This window comes from Helicoverpa armigera, chromosome 3 (assembly GCF_030705265.1).
Source record: "Helicoverpa armigera isolate CAAS_96S chromosome 3, ASM3070526v1, whole genome shotgun sequence".
In the NCBI taxonomy this organism is placed as follows: domain Eukaryota; kingdom Metazoa; phylum Arthropoda; class Insecta; order Lepidoptera; family Noctuidae; genus Helicoverpa; species Helicoverpa armigera.
The window spans coordinates 871,441-888,312 of NC_087122.1; the positions used below are offsets into that span (position 1 = coordinate 871,441).

At 36.8% G+C, this 16,872-nt stretch overlaps 1 protein-coding gene across 1 annotated transcript; it reads left to right on the top strand.

Moving 5' to 3' along the window:
- The first annotated feature begins 2,867 nt into the window (after positions 1 to 2,867).
- LOC135119148 (uncharacterized) lies at positions 2,868 to 4,409 on the top strand. Its single transcript, XM_064042881.1, has one exon. The coding sequence runs from the start codon at positions 2,868 to 2,870 to the stop codon at positions 4,407 to 4,409; it is 1,542 nt and encodes a 513-aa protein (XP_063898951.1).
- Positions 4,410 to 16,872: the final 12,463 nt, after the last annotated feature.

Here is a 16,872-nt window from a genome sequence, read left to right on the forward strand (position 1 = left end):
GCCAGAGCAGGCAATAAAGGCAATATTTCAGGCGGCTAAACTTAATTGATAGCCTTTTGAAAGCTACCAACTGTATCGAATGCTTTGATCAGATCACCTTGGGTTGTACGAAGACGGGTGAGGTTAGTCTGACCTTAGTGGCTACCGGGAGTGAATCTGTCATCAGACCGATGTATTGTGATTGATGGGCACTTTGCTGGTTGATGGTAAGACCAAGAAAGACAAAGGAGTTTTGGGATTAAGTACCTGCATACATAAATGAAAGGCTGTTATACTTACGTATCATGTGATATCTTTAAAAATGCTTGGCTGATGTCGATCACCCGTTTAGGTGGGATTGGTCGTTACCTACTCTTTCATAGAATTAAAATACATTATGTAGTAACAAAAGTGGCTTGTATGTTCGTTTGTGTATCTGAATAATTTCTTTTTGATTGTCTTATTATTTGTATGGCTAGAATGAACAACAAAAGTAATGTTATTTCTGCACAAACTTCACAACAGCAAAAAACTATCCGCTATCCAAAATAAATCAACAAAAGCTTTCAGAGAGTGAATCTGAAATTTCACTCAATATTATTTTAACCCGAAGCGAAGTGTCGGCCGTTTGTCGTCCATTGAGAAAGCGGAAACGTCGTGCGCTCGAAGTAGGCGACACCTGCGCACGCGCCGCTTCCGCCGGACGTCAGGTGACAGAGCAAGAATAGACGACATTGCTGGACCTATCAAGTTCAATCTAGAGGGATTGGGAATTATTTAATACTTTTTTGATCGAATACTCTTCATTATTTAGTAAATGAAGCCCCCGTATTTGAAGAGCCATTTTCCCGCGGTTTCACCCGCGTCCTGTGGAAATTACTGCCCGTACCGGGATAAAATATACCCTATTTACTTGGGAAAAAGTAGCTTTCTAACAGTGAAAGAATTTTACAAGTCATTTCAGTAGTTTCGGAGCCTTTAAGTTATAATAAGTTCAACAGGCGAGATTTTTTTAGAGGTTGTTGTTTAGAACGTTCTATCGTAATAATATTTCGGAGAAGACACCATCCATCGACCGATACTCATAAAATTGAAAAGTTCTGAGAAACTGCTATCCAAAGGAAAATAGTTTATTAGATTGAAGCCGCGAAATACAGAATCACGTAATAAAACGAAAAGTGCCTATTCACCTCGCGACACTGTCCCAATGACATCATTGACTCATAGTTTTGACTCACAGAGAGCAATAAAGGGAAAAATAATATATCGTTTTGTTTCCACAAAATGTGTGATAAAGAATAGTTTTTCTGAAAAACGATTTTCCAGTATTAATGTGATGTAATTTAGGGTGTCTTGCCAATAATTTTCACTGTTACAAATTCTTCGTTTTTTAAAAAAGCTCTGACAATTCTGCATAAAAATGATTTCAGTTTATGGCGAGTTTATACTTTTAGGCGAGGGACACAAGTTCAAAAACCTGACTAAAACACTGAAAGTTTCCTAAGTAGTTTTCTAAACAGTTAATATCATGATAGGTATTAACAATTTCTTAAATCCCAACAAAAATAACAGGAAAATATTCCCGGAAAATTTTCACACGGCGACTTTTTCATCAGCAGTCTCAATTTGATGAGTCATGCAATTTTCCCGTGTATTACTATGATGGACACCGTGTCATTAACCGTTTCCCTGAAACGCCTTACGACCTCTATCTTCACAGAAAAATTAACACAATTTTTGGCACTAAATTATATCTGCTGGGGACATGGTGATGAAGATAAAAACCTCATTTCTCTGATTTGAGCCATTTGTTTACGGAACAAAGAGTATTACTGCTATAAAATGTATGATTTATTTATTGTCTTTACCTATTTCTCTTTATGATGCCGAATTTAGGTGGGTAAGTCTTGTTTAATCTTGTTTTCTTCTAATCTTAAATAGTTTTGATAAAATATTTTAAATGTTTTTTTTTTTTTACATAACTACATTATACCACTAAAACATGGATTAGTTAAAATGATTTTGTTTGGAAAATTATTGGTTAACATTTTTATACTAAAAAGCAGTCTTTCTTTTTCCTTGTTACAGTCATCATGTTTTAGGAAATCCCCAGTCACAGCTTCGAAGGCGGGAAAATGTGACAGTCTGTCATTAAACGTCCACAGATGAGAATAAAGAGAAGCAATGGAAGTAAATCTTACAGCCAAATTATTTCGTGATTTAGAACATCGATATAATTGCGGAGTCGTTTTGATCAATGATTTAGATCCAACACGAGATGAAAGAACTCATTAAATAAAACTAGACATTGTTTTGAGTTAGCGAAATTAAAGAGTTGAGAGCTTTGGGCGGCGTATCTATCTTATTGGATGGGATTCAAGCAGACCTACTTGCGAACAAATGCAGACGCGCAAAACTAGTGCGAATATTTAAAGTTTTCTTGGAAAATTTCGTTTATATTTTTATTCTTCTCGTGCTTATTTCCAGAACTTTTGTCTAAGTAATGTATTTTTGGAACAGTATTGGGAATAGGGGTAAATATAGCTGGCTCTACCAACGCATTGTGTGTTGCACTTGTTGAACATTTATTTATTACAGACGAGAACCAGTTTGGTGATACGTTAGTTTCCAATAACATTTGAAATCCGTCGAAATGTTTTGGTTATTGAACATGTTATGAAATATCATTTAGATCAAAAGCTTATAGAACTTCTATGATATAACAGGACGCTATAGTTTACCTACGTGTTTCTACATCTTGGAAATCATATTATTTTCCAACTGTAATATACGTCGCGCGCGACAAGTCGTAGCGAGCGGATGCTTTACGTTGTTATTGAAATGTTATTTTTTTTTTGCATATACCCTCCAATTATTTTATAATCAAAATGAATGATAATAAAGATGACGATAGTTTATGGAGTTTAAATAGTGAGGAAATACCAAGTATGTGTGAGCAACAAGTTCTAAATGAGGTGAGATTAAATAACAAAGAAGGCAGTATACAGAGTGGAATACAAGAACAGTGCGCGAGACCAACACCTGAGAAGAGATTGAGAGAAGATGGCGAGGAGAACACAGATGATGATGAGGGATTTACTACTGTGATGAGAAACCCAAAGCGGCTAAACCGTAGTTCTTCGTTGAACTATAATATTAATCGTACAACACAAATGGAAGACTTAACACTAGAAAATAACTACGACGTTTATGTTTCCTCTAAAGAATGCCTACCTAAACAAATAGGTCTAGCTAAACTCCTAAGATCAGAAAACATACTGGGTATTATGAAAATAAATTATAAGAACCCCTTTAGGGTACGTATACAATTTGAAAATAGAGAATATGCTGAGAAGCTATTGTCCTGTAAAAGGATGGAAGACTTAGGATATAGATGTCAATTGGCTCAAGAAGTAAATTTATCATATGGAATCGTCAAAAATATCGAATTGGACGTGGATGAGAAAGAATTGACAGAATTATTTACCAGCGAATATGATATTGTTTCCGTAAAACGGCTGAAACGGTTCACAGAGCAAGGAAAGTGGATAGATAGTGAGACAGTTCGTATCTGTTTTAAAGGCCCTACAGTTCCCTTGACGGTTGAAGCTTATGGTTGCAAATTTAAAGTAGAATCATACACATTTCCCGTAACGCAATGTTCGAACTGCTGGCGTTTCGGCCATCTACTACGCCAGTGTCCTACGAAAAGGCCGGTATGTCCGAAATGTGGTGAATTTCATGCGAACTGCGAAGCAACGCAATATAGGTGTATCAATTGTAAGGGTGCACACATGTCTTTTGATAAGACTTGCCCCATATTTTTGAAAGAAAAAGAAATACGTCGTATTATGTGTGCAGAAAATACCACGTATAAAAAGGCACTTGATATTTACCTAAAAGCTGAGAAAAATAAAGAAGTGTATAGTAAAAATGACAACGGTGAACTCGGTCGACGGGGAATAAGGTTAAATATTAGTAACGATACAAACATAGTAAATGATTTTAAGCATGCCCCTTCTTTTAGAGATGTATTAGTAGGAGAAATTGAAAAGTCAAAGTCTCAAGATCATGATAAAGAAAAACCGATTCAAGAAAATGGGATAACAATAAGAAAGGAGAAGAAAAAAGGCGAACGTGAAAGCGGGTATAGACATATGGTCATCGTGGAACAGAATAGGGAAGAGGACCATGCGATTTGTCAGAATGACGAGAACCAGGAGTCTATTCCAAAGAAAAACAGCCAGGGCAACTATTCGTTCTGGCAACTAATGAGACGGATTAAAGATACTATATTTTCGAATAAAGAAGCAGACGAGAAGATCATTGAGATAGTGAAATTAGTTTTAGAATATATTAAACTCTCTTTTGTTAAAATAATGCAGGGTGGAGATTGGCTAAACTCGATTTTTAAGCTGTTTAATGGATAGTCCTCAACGTGAAACAACTTTAAACATACTACAGTGGAACTCACAAAGCTTGAAACCAAAGAAAGTAGAATTTGAATGCCTATTACTACAAGAAAATGCCCACATTGCTATTGTTAGTGAAACATGGCTAGAGCCAGAATCTCATTGCTGCATAAGTGGTTACAATGTGTTTCAAAGAGACAGGTTTGACTCATATGGTGGAGTTGCAATTGTTACTCATAGCTCTATAAAGACTCAAGTGTCAACCTTCAGACTGAACAACACAGGTATAGAGGTACTGCATGTGAAGTTACCAAACTTTCCTCACGTACAAAATATTGTAAGTATATACTGTCCATCTAATATAAGAACTACCCCGTTAGATTGGGATTCGCTGTTTGGTGCGTTTGCTCAAAAGACTATAATAGCGGGTGACTTTAATGGTCACCACACAAACTGGTCATATAAAAATGACCCAAGAGGTATGCAGTTATTTGACTCATCCCTAGATAACGGCTTCTTTTCATTAAATGACGGTAGACCTACAAGGATTAAACTGGTAAATGGCGTGCTTCAGCAGTCCTCACCGGACGTTACTTTCGTATCTGCAGACATTGCTATAAATTTTAAATGGAATATTACTAATGAGACATTAGGTAGCGATCACATAATTATCAAAGTCGTATTTCATATATCAGATAGGTGTCTAAATCAAAATTTTGTTAAGCGACGTAATTTAAAAAAAAACTAACTGGTTTTTGTACCGACAAACATTAGAACAAAATTTTTTTTACAACAACGTAGCCACTACAGATAATGTTCAGGCTAAATATGACTTTCTAGTAAATGAAATTAATTCTGCCGCGGACATAAGCACTCCTTTAATTAAGATATGTACGGACCCTTTACCTAAATTTAAACCGAAGACGTACTGGAACTCAGATCTATCAAGATTAGTGGCCAGGAGAAGATTAGCGTTATCGATATTTAGGCGAAATCCAACTCCCACAAATTTAGGTATTTTGGAGAAGCAAACCAGTGAGGCAAGACGATTGTTAAATCAATCTAGATCTCAAGGATGGAGAGATTTTTGTAGCAGCATTAATGAGTCAACCTCTGTTTCGGACGCTTGGAATCGTATGCGCTGGATGAAAGGACATAAAAGATCAAAGTTTTATGCTTCTAAGCAACAAATTGAGGAGTTGTTATGTAGTCTGGCCCCTGATAACGTCGTACCTCAAATGCCAATAGTTGAGTCAAATAATACTTCGTTAGAAATTAAGTTTACAATTCAAGAATTAGAAAAGTGTCTTAAAAAGAAAGATACTGCACCCGGTGACGACCAAATAACGTTTTCTATGCTTTATAATCTTCCGAAATCAGTAAAATTGTACCTGGTAGAAATATATAATATGATCCTAGAAACTGGCGATGTCCCTTCACAATGGCGTAATATTAAAATAGTACCGATTCCAAAAAATAATACAGGTTCAGGTAGTCCACAAAAATTAAGACCCATTTCTCTAATCTCCTGCATATGTAAAATTGTCCATGTCTTATTGTGTAAGAGACTTGAATGGTATGTAGAAACAAAGAAAATCTTATCAGCGAGTACAGTTGGATTTAGACGATCTCAATCATGTGTGGATTGTTTGGCTCGATTGGTTTGCTACATCCAAATTGGTTTCTCTGAGAATTATCCTACGTTAGCGTGCTTTCTAGACATAGAAAATGCGTATAACAATGTGACAGTAGATAGTATTATTCGAGTCCTAAGCGAAATAAACGTCGGAAAGAAAATATGCAAATATTTGTGGGAATTCTTGACGGAAAGACATCTCAAGAGCACGTTCGATGGTAATGAAGATAACTTCTTGATCAGGTGGACTAGTAAAGGCATCGCCCAAGGCGACCCACTGTCCCCGTTAATTTTTAACATAGTTACACATAAAATTTGTCGTAGCGTAACTAATGTTATAATATCACAATACGCTGATGACTTCGTCCTTTATACTAGCTGTAAACACCTTGCTGACAGTGTTTTAGAAGTACAAAGAGCAATCGATTCAATTATTATTCTACTGGAGCAGTTAGGTCTAGAATTATCAGGAAATAAATCTCAGGTCTGCATTTTTAGCAGAGGACGGAGGAGATTACAAATAAACCTTAACATCAATGGTTCTCTAGTAAATCCGTCCGAATATGTCAAGTACCTAGGTGTATGGTTGGACAGAAGTTTACGTTGGGGGAAACATATAAACGAAACATGGCAAAAAACACAAAGATTTTTGTGTGTATTGAGAGTCTTAGCGGGGACAGCATGGGGAATGCACCCTAAACACCTTCGTAGGCTGTACATAGCATTAATCCGAAGTAGAATGGATTATGCAAGTTTTTTATTTGATAACAGTGCAAAAACACACGTGAGTAAATTAGACAGGGTGCAAAACCAAGCTCTGAGGACAATAGGTGGTTATATACGAACCACTCCCATTCATGTAATGGAATGTGAACTGTGTGTCCCTAATTTAGGTCTAAGAAGAAAATATATTGCATTCAAATACTGTTTAAAATCACAATCTTTTCTTAATAACATAACGATACACCTATTAGATACCTTAACCAGTCACATATCAAACACTTATTGGCGAAATAAGAAAACACCGTTATTAGTAACAGCGTATAACAGTACCAGGGATGAAGTCCTGTCAGCTAGTTACCCTTTAGAAATGTATAGCTTAGATATTTGGGTTTCAAACATAAATGTAGTAGATATTATAAAAGATCATTTAGATAGTGTGAAATTGTGCAAAAAATCGTATGATTATAATATGTTAAAAAACAATATAATAGAAGAACTGTATACTAAATATAATGGTTGGTTAAAACTATATACAGATGGCTCTAAAACTGGAAATGATCTTGGTGTTGCCTTTTATGACCCGAGACATAATACTAAAAGATTGTTCAAAATTTGTAACAGTAGTATATGCATAATGACGGCAGAACTCGTTGCAATATCAAAGGCTCTTGCATATTTACAAAATGAAGAAGTAGAAAACGACAACATTGTCATTTTTACAGATAGCAGAAGTGCTTTGCAGCATATAGCTCGATGCGCCTCTGGCTACAGAGGTGTCTCGATAGCTTATGCAGTACTAAGACAATTGTCATACTTTATATCTAAAAATGTGCATTTGATATTGCAATGGATTCCATCGCATGTGGGTTTGCTGGGAAACGAGGAGGCTGACCGTCTGGCCAGGATAGCTATACATAGCTATACATAGGATAGCTATACAGGATAGCTATACATAGGCAATGAGTTAAATGTTATCCCAAGCTACGTTGAACTCCTTCCAAAGTACAAAATTGAATGCTTTAAGGATTGGAAAGAATATTTTGATAGAACGTCACTAGAAAAGGGAATTTGGTACAAGACGATACAGTGTGAGCCTCCTCGCATTCCTTGGTTTACCGATACAAACCTTAATCGACAGCTTATAATAATAGCGCATAGACTCCGGTCAGGGCACGTTCCACTCGGCAAGTTCCGGCATCTAATGGGCAAAAGTCACAGTCCCAACTGTACCGAATGTGGTACAATAGAGGATGTTTATCACTTGCTGGTGGAGTGCGTCAAGACCCGAGCTGTCAGAGAGGCGCTGATAAATAACTTTAAAATTAATTTGATAGATGTTGGTTTTATTCAAAGTATCTTATCAGAGCCTCTCTCTAAACCAGCCATCTTAGTATTTAAGATAGTAGATAAAGTGTTAAAGTCGTAATAAGTAGTGTAAAGTAGCATTACTTGTATTAGGTTATGATGGGGCTGGCATGGTGCTATTGTGACCAAAAGCCCCTAAATTAATGAAAGATAATAAAAAAAAAAAAAAAAAAAACTGTAATATAATTGAGGTTAATTCAAAATCTTAATTTATTATTTTGTCAAGCTAGATCCGGTCTGGTTTCACTAGAAATTGTCTCGGCAACTAAGATTAAGTGATAACGTGATTTTTTTTACAAAATATTAGTTATATAATTTCTTGGAGATCTCACCTACTTACAATTCGTACACAACAGTAAAATAAGTTGTTTACCTGTGATGACTCAACGAGTATTCATAGAAACAGTTCGAAAAACTTATTTTAATTATCAGAGGACCGAGATTTTTCCTGTTGTTTACTTTTCTATAAAAATATAAAACATCTCACAATTTAACACAATATTGTGAAAGTATAAGATTCACAAACACTCCGTATTTATATCTATTTATGGAAGCGTGTATAGTTCAGCCAGTGGGGCGCCTCGCACCATAAACACGCAAACAGACATATTGCATGTAACAACGATATGGTAAACAACGGTTGCATCAGAAAGCGCGAAGAGTGATGTGGCGGGAACGTTGGCGCTAACGTGTTTCAACTATTGGCAGTAGTTCGTTTTGAGTAGATGTTTTCTATTAATTTGTTATCTAATACTTTACCACATTCATCTTAAGACTTTTTAAGGGCAGAGTTGGAATAAAAATATTTAACATTTACATTTAGTACCTACCTATGCGCTTAAATTAGGAGCTCTTTTAAAAACACTCACAATAACTGCTTCTACACTTTATGTGAGTGCTAGAAACCGAAAATTCGAATTCTATAAAAAAAAATCCATCCCAGATCGTCCATTAGCTACTGATGTTTTGAAAATCAAGCAGATATCACCTTTTATGTAACTAGGTATTGCGTCTCCTCTTTATAATTACAGGTCCTTGAATTAATCTTTCACTACCACGCTTTGTTCTCCAAAACAAATACGTCGAGAATTACAAGAGTGCACAATAATAGTCGTGCATTACCGACAGATTTAAGTGGCAGTAAACCTTTGTGAAAGTGCTGTAAATATCTTCTTGGAATACGCATATGTTTGAAGTTTAACTGCTCTGGGATTTGTTTTACTAGAAAGGTAGCTTTGAGAACAATTTGTATCATTTTTATGTAAAAAAATGTAGATATAACAGGCCTCTTCTAGTTGGTCCATTTAGAAATCCTATGGTTGTGATGATACTAATGAGGTGAAATTCAAGATTGGGGAAATACTTAGGTAAAGCTATATTCCGAACTGGAAAAAGCTTGGTAATTAATTCCTGGAAAAACACTTAATTGCAAAGTAACGACAGTCCCAATCGACTTTTACGACTGATGCGATAAAAGATGGTTTCATTTACCGAGTTGTTTTCCAGCTGACTCCCACGGTGCAAAAAGGAGGGTAATGTTTGTCAACGGAGTTACAAACAGCTCTGGAAACTTTTGCATGCCTGAATGTAATGTGATGCAATTTTAAAACCTGTCTTCTGAACTTGTAGGAGAAATAAAAAAACCGTTTTTGCCTGATTTCTGGCGCACAGGAGAAACTTAATTTTCTTTTATTGAAATATGGAACGCAAAGAAATTCATCCATCATATTTTTTGCTTTTGCCTGTTTACATAAACAACATTGATACTCTTGCCTTCACCCACAGCCAAAATTTTCACAACAAAGTAACATTTCATTAGGACCACGCTGAGAACACTGTCAAGACGTCGATTAGTAAAAAATAAAAAACCATCGACTATAGCCAAGATTTCTTATATTTATAACCGTGGTTAGCTGTAGTTCAGGTTCAAACGAAACACAATACTATTGAACAGTTGGCCAGCCTCCCACTTCAGACACTGAGTTATGTTAGAAATTATTATTGCCTCTTATTTGACGGTAAAATTGGAGACGAGCAATAACTAATTAGATAGATAAAAGGGATAGTCTGAAGGACGACCGTTTTGAACAAGATCATTTGTATGAAACTCTTGCAACATATCAACGTAAACTCTGTCTTCATTATCTACTTCTATCTGACTCATTATTTGACTATCTTGAGCAATTTGATAGAAGGAACCTCTAACAACAAAAATACAATAAAACGGACCAAAGTACTGAAAGTCGATATAATGAGCTCGAGAAAGTAGGTGGATTTTACGACTCCGACTGTTATTATAGACTAGCCAAAAACCGCCCGCCAGTGCTTCACACAAAGCATAAATTTATAACAACGAACATGATGCATTTACGAACACTGCATCGAATTGGGACGCCTCCAAACTAATTATAAGCTCGTAAATTTGTGAGTGCGGCCATACTTCACGCGGCCCTTCGCACCACACTGCATTAATTTACACTTGGACGTTACAAGGAAAGCCGGGTGACAAATATGTGCAAATGTTGTTAATGTGCTGTGCTGTGAGGTGGACTAATTTATGGAGGAGGTTCGCTTTGACAGCCACTGCCACTTCCTGATTCAAGATTAAAGGAGACATCAAAGTTTTTTTTTGGGATCTCTTTTTAGACTTTGGAGTGGTTCATAAATTGCAGTCTTGACGTTCCATATTTACGGAATACGACTATGATACGATATGTTATTTTCGACTGGCAAATACCAATCGTAGTGGCATATCTATACATATAATAAATCTGTAGAAAAGTAATTTTTGTACATTGAAGAAATTGACAAAAAAAATAGCCAGCATGTTAAAGAATAACTAACAGAACCCATTTCCATCATTTTTGTAATTTTTGTCTGTTTGTCTGTTTGTTCGTTCGGGATTCACGTAAAATCTGCGAATTCAATGCAGACAATGCTTATATACAAAAATTCTACGTAACTTGGGGTATTACTTAGTTTTTGTTTCATCGAAATCGATTCACTCTATCAAAAGATATGATTAATTTTGTGAATTCAAGATGTAAAATATTACGACACGCAATCTGTTTGTCAAAACTGTACATTTGAATGTTGTACTTATATTAGTTGATCGGCCTATTATTAACCTTTACACAGAAAATCACACCTTCATAAGTAACTTCGGAAGAAAAAAAAATGAAAATTTTGTTTAGCCCAGGATAAAGTAGCTCCATCTGTGGTAATCTGTGTTAAATAAAATACATAAAATTTGTCAAAGGAGCGAGGTGGTAAATGACAATAAATTACCATACATTCTTTATAGAGGATTATTATTTCAACAGATGGAGTTGTTTATTTTCCGTAATTCACCATATTTTAACACGTAGTGTAATTTTTCGATAGACATTTCAATAGTGTTTGTCAGTTTGCCGTGCCACATCAAAATCCAACTATAATTATTACCTTGATGAAAAGAAAATTAATAGTTCTCAGCCAAATTTAAAACGGTGCCATCTAAATTATTTTTTGAACATTATGTAAAAAATGATGACTTTAGTGGAACAATTAATTATCGTTTAAAGTTACAGATGGAGTTCATATCAGGATTTTTTCATAAACATAGTTTAGCTTATCTTCAACTAATGTGGTGGCCTTAAAACAAATTACTTTGAGTGAGTAGTATTAAGTAGACCTTAATTATTTTTTCTGATGCAAAATATGTAAACTTAATCCTAGAAGAAATGAGGATCTATCTCTCGCAAGCGCTGCTAAGCGTGAGGTAGGTAATGTAGGATTCTGTAGCTTTAAAAACAAGAACAGATACAAATGCAGATAAGAAATGGGAGCTTTCTCTATTTAATACAAATCAAATCAAATCAAATCAAAACGTTTATTCGCGTTCGTGACGCACACACAAAAACGAATACATATAAAAGCTCACAAAAATAAAACAAAACAGGAATAAAAACGAAAAAAAGAAGAGAATGGAAAAAGGAAAATATGCGTCACGATCACGCGAAATGGCCCTCGCTCAGCATATGCAGCGACCCTATGCGAGACAGAGTCGCGGCGCTGGTTTTCAGCGATGGCCAACACTAACATGTGACGTCAATCGGTGTGTAACCTTAACTAAGTATATACATACTAAGTGTGTAATATATATTTATAAAATATAATATACTGCTATAAAAACATACTAAATATAAATAGAAAAAACTAACTAACATAACAACATTCTGAACGAATGTGAATGGAAGTGACACTTGACGTGCTTCACAAAATTCTATAATTAGCTATGGTCAAAGCCGTTCACCAATGACCATACACACACAATGCAAACTATTTACGAATTACGTAATGGCGACGAGTGCTTATCAACAATTATTATGCAAGGCATCATTGTGTTCAAATTGTGGAAATGAGTGTCTGAAATGGTGTTATGAAAGAAAAATAAAATAAAATAACGAACATGAATTTGTGTAAAGGATACGTATTAAGTGTGAACGAGTATGTAGGTCGATCGTAATCCTGCTACCAGGATGGCGTAGGTAAGTGACAATTATTGTATATTTTTCTTTTTTATGCCTAGGCACGCCACTACCTGAATTATAAATGAATATTTGTTACATATAAAGTTACATAATAGGAATTTGTTGTACAAAATAGGACTAGCATAGAACTAGGATAGAATACCATACACACGTAAAATGCTTTATGCGTCTGAAAACGCACAAATTACGCGCCGCATACCATAGACATGCTTACTTTCAACAAGTAGCAAGTACACTGTTCACGATTACGAACAGTCTCAGTACGACCGAGCCAAGTCTAAAAAAATACCTTTTATATAAAACTACGTTTGATGTCATTTAATCACAAATCTTAAGACAGAATTGTTCTCTGTTGCAAATCCTATCCACCTATATCCTATCCTAATCCAGAATGCATTGCAGGTGTGCATAGCACAAAAACCAATGGTATCCTATTCGAGAAGTCAAAAGAGTTGATCTGCCAACGTCGCCATCAGAATTACATTCATCGTTGAATGAGGTGAATACATTTTCAGAAACCACAATAACAGTAGGAGCCAAAGCGTATTATCGCTTCATAGAACTCTGATTGGCCCCAGGTGACCAAGTCAGGTCTGATTTGTTCGTTCATCAGATCTTTGAAAGTGTTTCGGTGGATACTTACTGTCGTCCTGTTTACGTGTGACACAAAATATACGTCCTCCGCAAGAGCGAAATTTTCCCAATGTGAGGTATTGACGCACAGTATACAACACTTATGTTTCTTTTGATTTGCTGGCTCCACCAAGAAATGACAAATTGCGAGCGCACTTTTTTAAAATCTTGGCAAAACTGCAGGTTTCAAGTACGAATACATGAAGTGGACTCTCACAGATACGTACATTTTGCCTATTCGTGAACTAATGCAAACATTTCGGTGGAGTCCCGGCTTAGGCCACCACATTAGGCGTGCGCGATCCTCGGCGTGTGAGCGCGGGCGCCGCGCGTGCGTCGCGAGCGCGTTGCATGAGCGTCGCGTTTTGCTGCCCTGCGGCGTTTGCAGGGCGCTCGCGGCGCACACGCGCCGCTCTCCTTGACGTTTAACTGCTAAGGCGTTTAGCGAGCGGCGGGGATAGCGGGCGAAGGGGTAAATACGCAACTTGAGCGCCGCGTGCTCGCCGCGAGCGCGTCGCTTGCACTCTTCACACATGCCGCAGGGCAGCAAAACGCGACGTTCACGCAGCGCGCTCGCGACGCCCGCGCTACTCACACGCCCGAGGATCGCGTACGCCTAATGTGGGGTCAGCCTTACCATAGTGAGTAAGTGAAACTATCCTACCCTATGCGCCTGCTGATGATGATGACTCATTTTATCATCCATCCAGCTATTCCCCAACTATGTTGGTGTTGGCTTCCAGTCACCGAATCTGTTTGAGTACCAATATTTTGCTTGGAGCGACTACCTATCTACCTATCTTCAATCCAGTCAACTACACAAGACGATATCAAGACGATATCAATAAGACTGACAGACTTTCTGGCTTCTGATTAGTCGCAGCAGCTGCAGAAAATTTACAAATGACAGCTTTGTCAGACTCAAAGCATATAGACATAGATTATAACTGTTTCCTGTGAAAATTACTTACGCATCATACGTAATAATTTTCCAAATTGGCTGACTAGATCCAGAGATATTCACAACGTCACAAAATTTACTTCTTTCGTTTAGATAAATGGTCACATCCACAACACAACCTTGATCAATGAATCTATGCTACTGCTAAGTCATCATCCTCCGAGCCTTTTTCCCAATCATGTTGGGGTCGGCTTCCAGTCTAACCGGATTCAGCTGAGTACCAGTGCTTTACAAGAAGCGACTGCCTATCTGACCTCCTCAACCCAGTAACCCGGGCAACCCGATACCCCTTGGTTAGACTGGTGTCAGACTTACTGGCTTCTGACTACCCGTAACGACTGCCAATGATGTTCAATGACACCTATGACATCTATGCTACTGCTAAGTGCTAATTCTAATTATACTGTCACGTGAAAGAATGCACCTACGGGATAAGTAGTATTTTGACTATTCTATATTGCCCACGCAGACGAAGTTGCGGGCAACAGCTAGTCTCTGACTAAGTAGCTAATCTTCAACGACACTCCATTTTGGTACTCCTAATGATTTAAAAATGACGAAGAGTAGAATAAATAGCATTTGAAAGCAAGTGAAAAAGCAACCATCCTTAAAAACACTTTTCAATAGATATCACAAGACCAGTGGAAAATGCACTTCAAATGGACAGACGACGCAATCGCAAGCATAACATTTTATATATTTAAATCATTTGGTGCAACCGTGGCATCCTGGTTCGGATATCACTCCGCGAGCTGCCCCAAACTGTTTACCGCACGATTATTTATTATGCAAAACATATTCCAAATAAACTTTGTTCCTCTGTTTCGCAAACCTTGTTTTAAGGCCGATATAAAGAAAAAGATAAAACTAATTGCGAGCTTCCCGAAAAACATTGCCCGAATTACCTTAGCATCTGATGGATTTATTGGCCGGTTCAAATTAGCGGACGTTTATTAAAACGACACTGAAATATGGTCGTGATTCTTTATTTTTTTGGCTCTTGAGACCTAGTTATCTGAGAAAAGTAATCAAGTTTTCGGTTTCTTTAAATTTATAGAAACAAAAATGAATATGAATCAAATAAGGGCCACAATTTTCTTCACGAAGAAGCTGAAACTGCACGTTTTACTGGGTCTTTATTTTGCTGGCGTAATACAGAATATTATAAAGACCTGATATAAGGCATTGTGAAATTCTTAAATATTACGTTTTAAGAGGGCTTTGTCGTTTAGCGACCATATCGCTCAGTTCAGGAAAAACAAAGTTTGGTTGATCCTCAAAGAAATGAATCCAGTTATCTCATTATTTACGAGAACCCTCTGATATCTATCACTACATTTCACTGAAAAATAACCGAGTTCCTATGCAATCTGAAAACCAATAGATCAGTAGTTCGAGAAAGCCACAAATAATATATAGGCCTGGGCGTCATGAATCTTTACTGTTAACAATCCCATTTGTTCGGCTATTTCGACGAGACGATTAACTCGTTGATTAATGTGGATCCCTCCGCGGGTTGGCACGCTGCGGCGCTTGCGAAACACCAGTTTACCTAATTATACTGCTGGGTTCATGGTTGACTTTAGCTTTCGTTCACTGTATGAAGTGCATCGGAGTTGCCTGCTTGACAAACCCTCTTCTTTTACATTGGAGAATTTCTTCATTGGGAGAGCTCAACAAATAAAATCTGTGTACCACATAAGCTTCTTTAAAAACGAGAACGAGAAATTCTTTAAAAACGAGATCTTCTATGCAAAGACGAAATCAGGGGCGAGGCAAAAAGTTCGCAAAAAAAGGTAAATTAAGAGTAGTATCAATGTAATTATTTTAACGTTTGATTCTTCCGACCAAAATATTACCGATTTTGACCACAAAAATTTTCACAACTTTTTAACAAAATACAAACAAACAAACAAACTTTCTTTCTATCCGCTAGTTTTCCGTGACGTTAGTTGTCCAGTCTCGTTCGGAAACTGGTTCAGGGCCGTGGTTCAGACAAGCTGGACTTCTGGGAACTCCACGTGGACACTGCCAAATGTTGTTTTTATCCATGTAGTGAGATGTCCCCATCTGTTTTGCCTGATATGATCTTCGACGAGTTGTGATAGACGTTTCAGACTTTCAGTTCTATTTAACCTTGATTTTATCGCTCGGCCGTAGACAAAGAGGTTGCAAAGGTCTTCAAACAGTCAATTAGTTTCAATTATTCCAGAAAACTAAATGAAGCCGTACGAGATGTATGTATGACTTTCAGAATAAGCAGTTTTGGACAATAGCTAAGTCTTCTAGCAAGAAAGCATTACACCTAAACATTTCAACAATAAAAGAACATTATACCTATTTTAATATTCTCTAGAATTAAATAGAGAAAAATGTCCGTTAACCAAATGGCGGTCACGGCCTACTGTTTAATAAGATACGAATTATTAGGATGTTACATAAGCGCGCCATCGGAATGTGCCATTATACTAAAATAAAATTGAAGAACTTTTAAATAGTCCGAAACGGTATTCTCATGAACATATTGATTTACGCGAAGATGATTTCTTTTATTAGACTACATTTTCCTTTATAACATCATTATGCTAATGTCAGGTATACGTAGCTTTCTTTTATCCAAATCGTTTATTA

Coding starts and splice junctions, on each gene's coding strand:
- LOC135119148 (XM_064042881.1), top strand. CDS start 2,868: ATGAATGATAATAAAGATGACGATAGTTTATGGAGTTTAAATAGTGAG.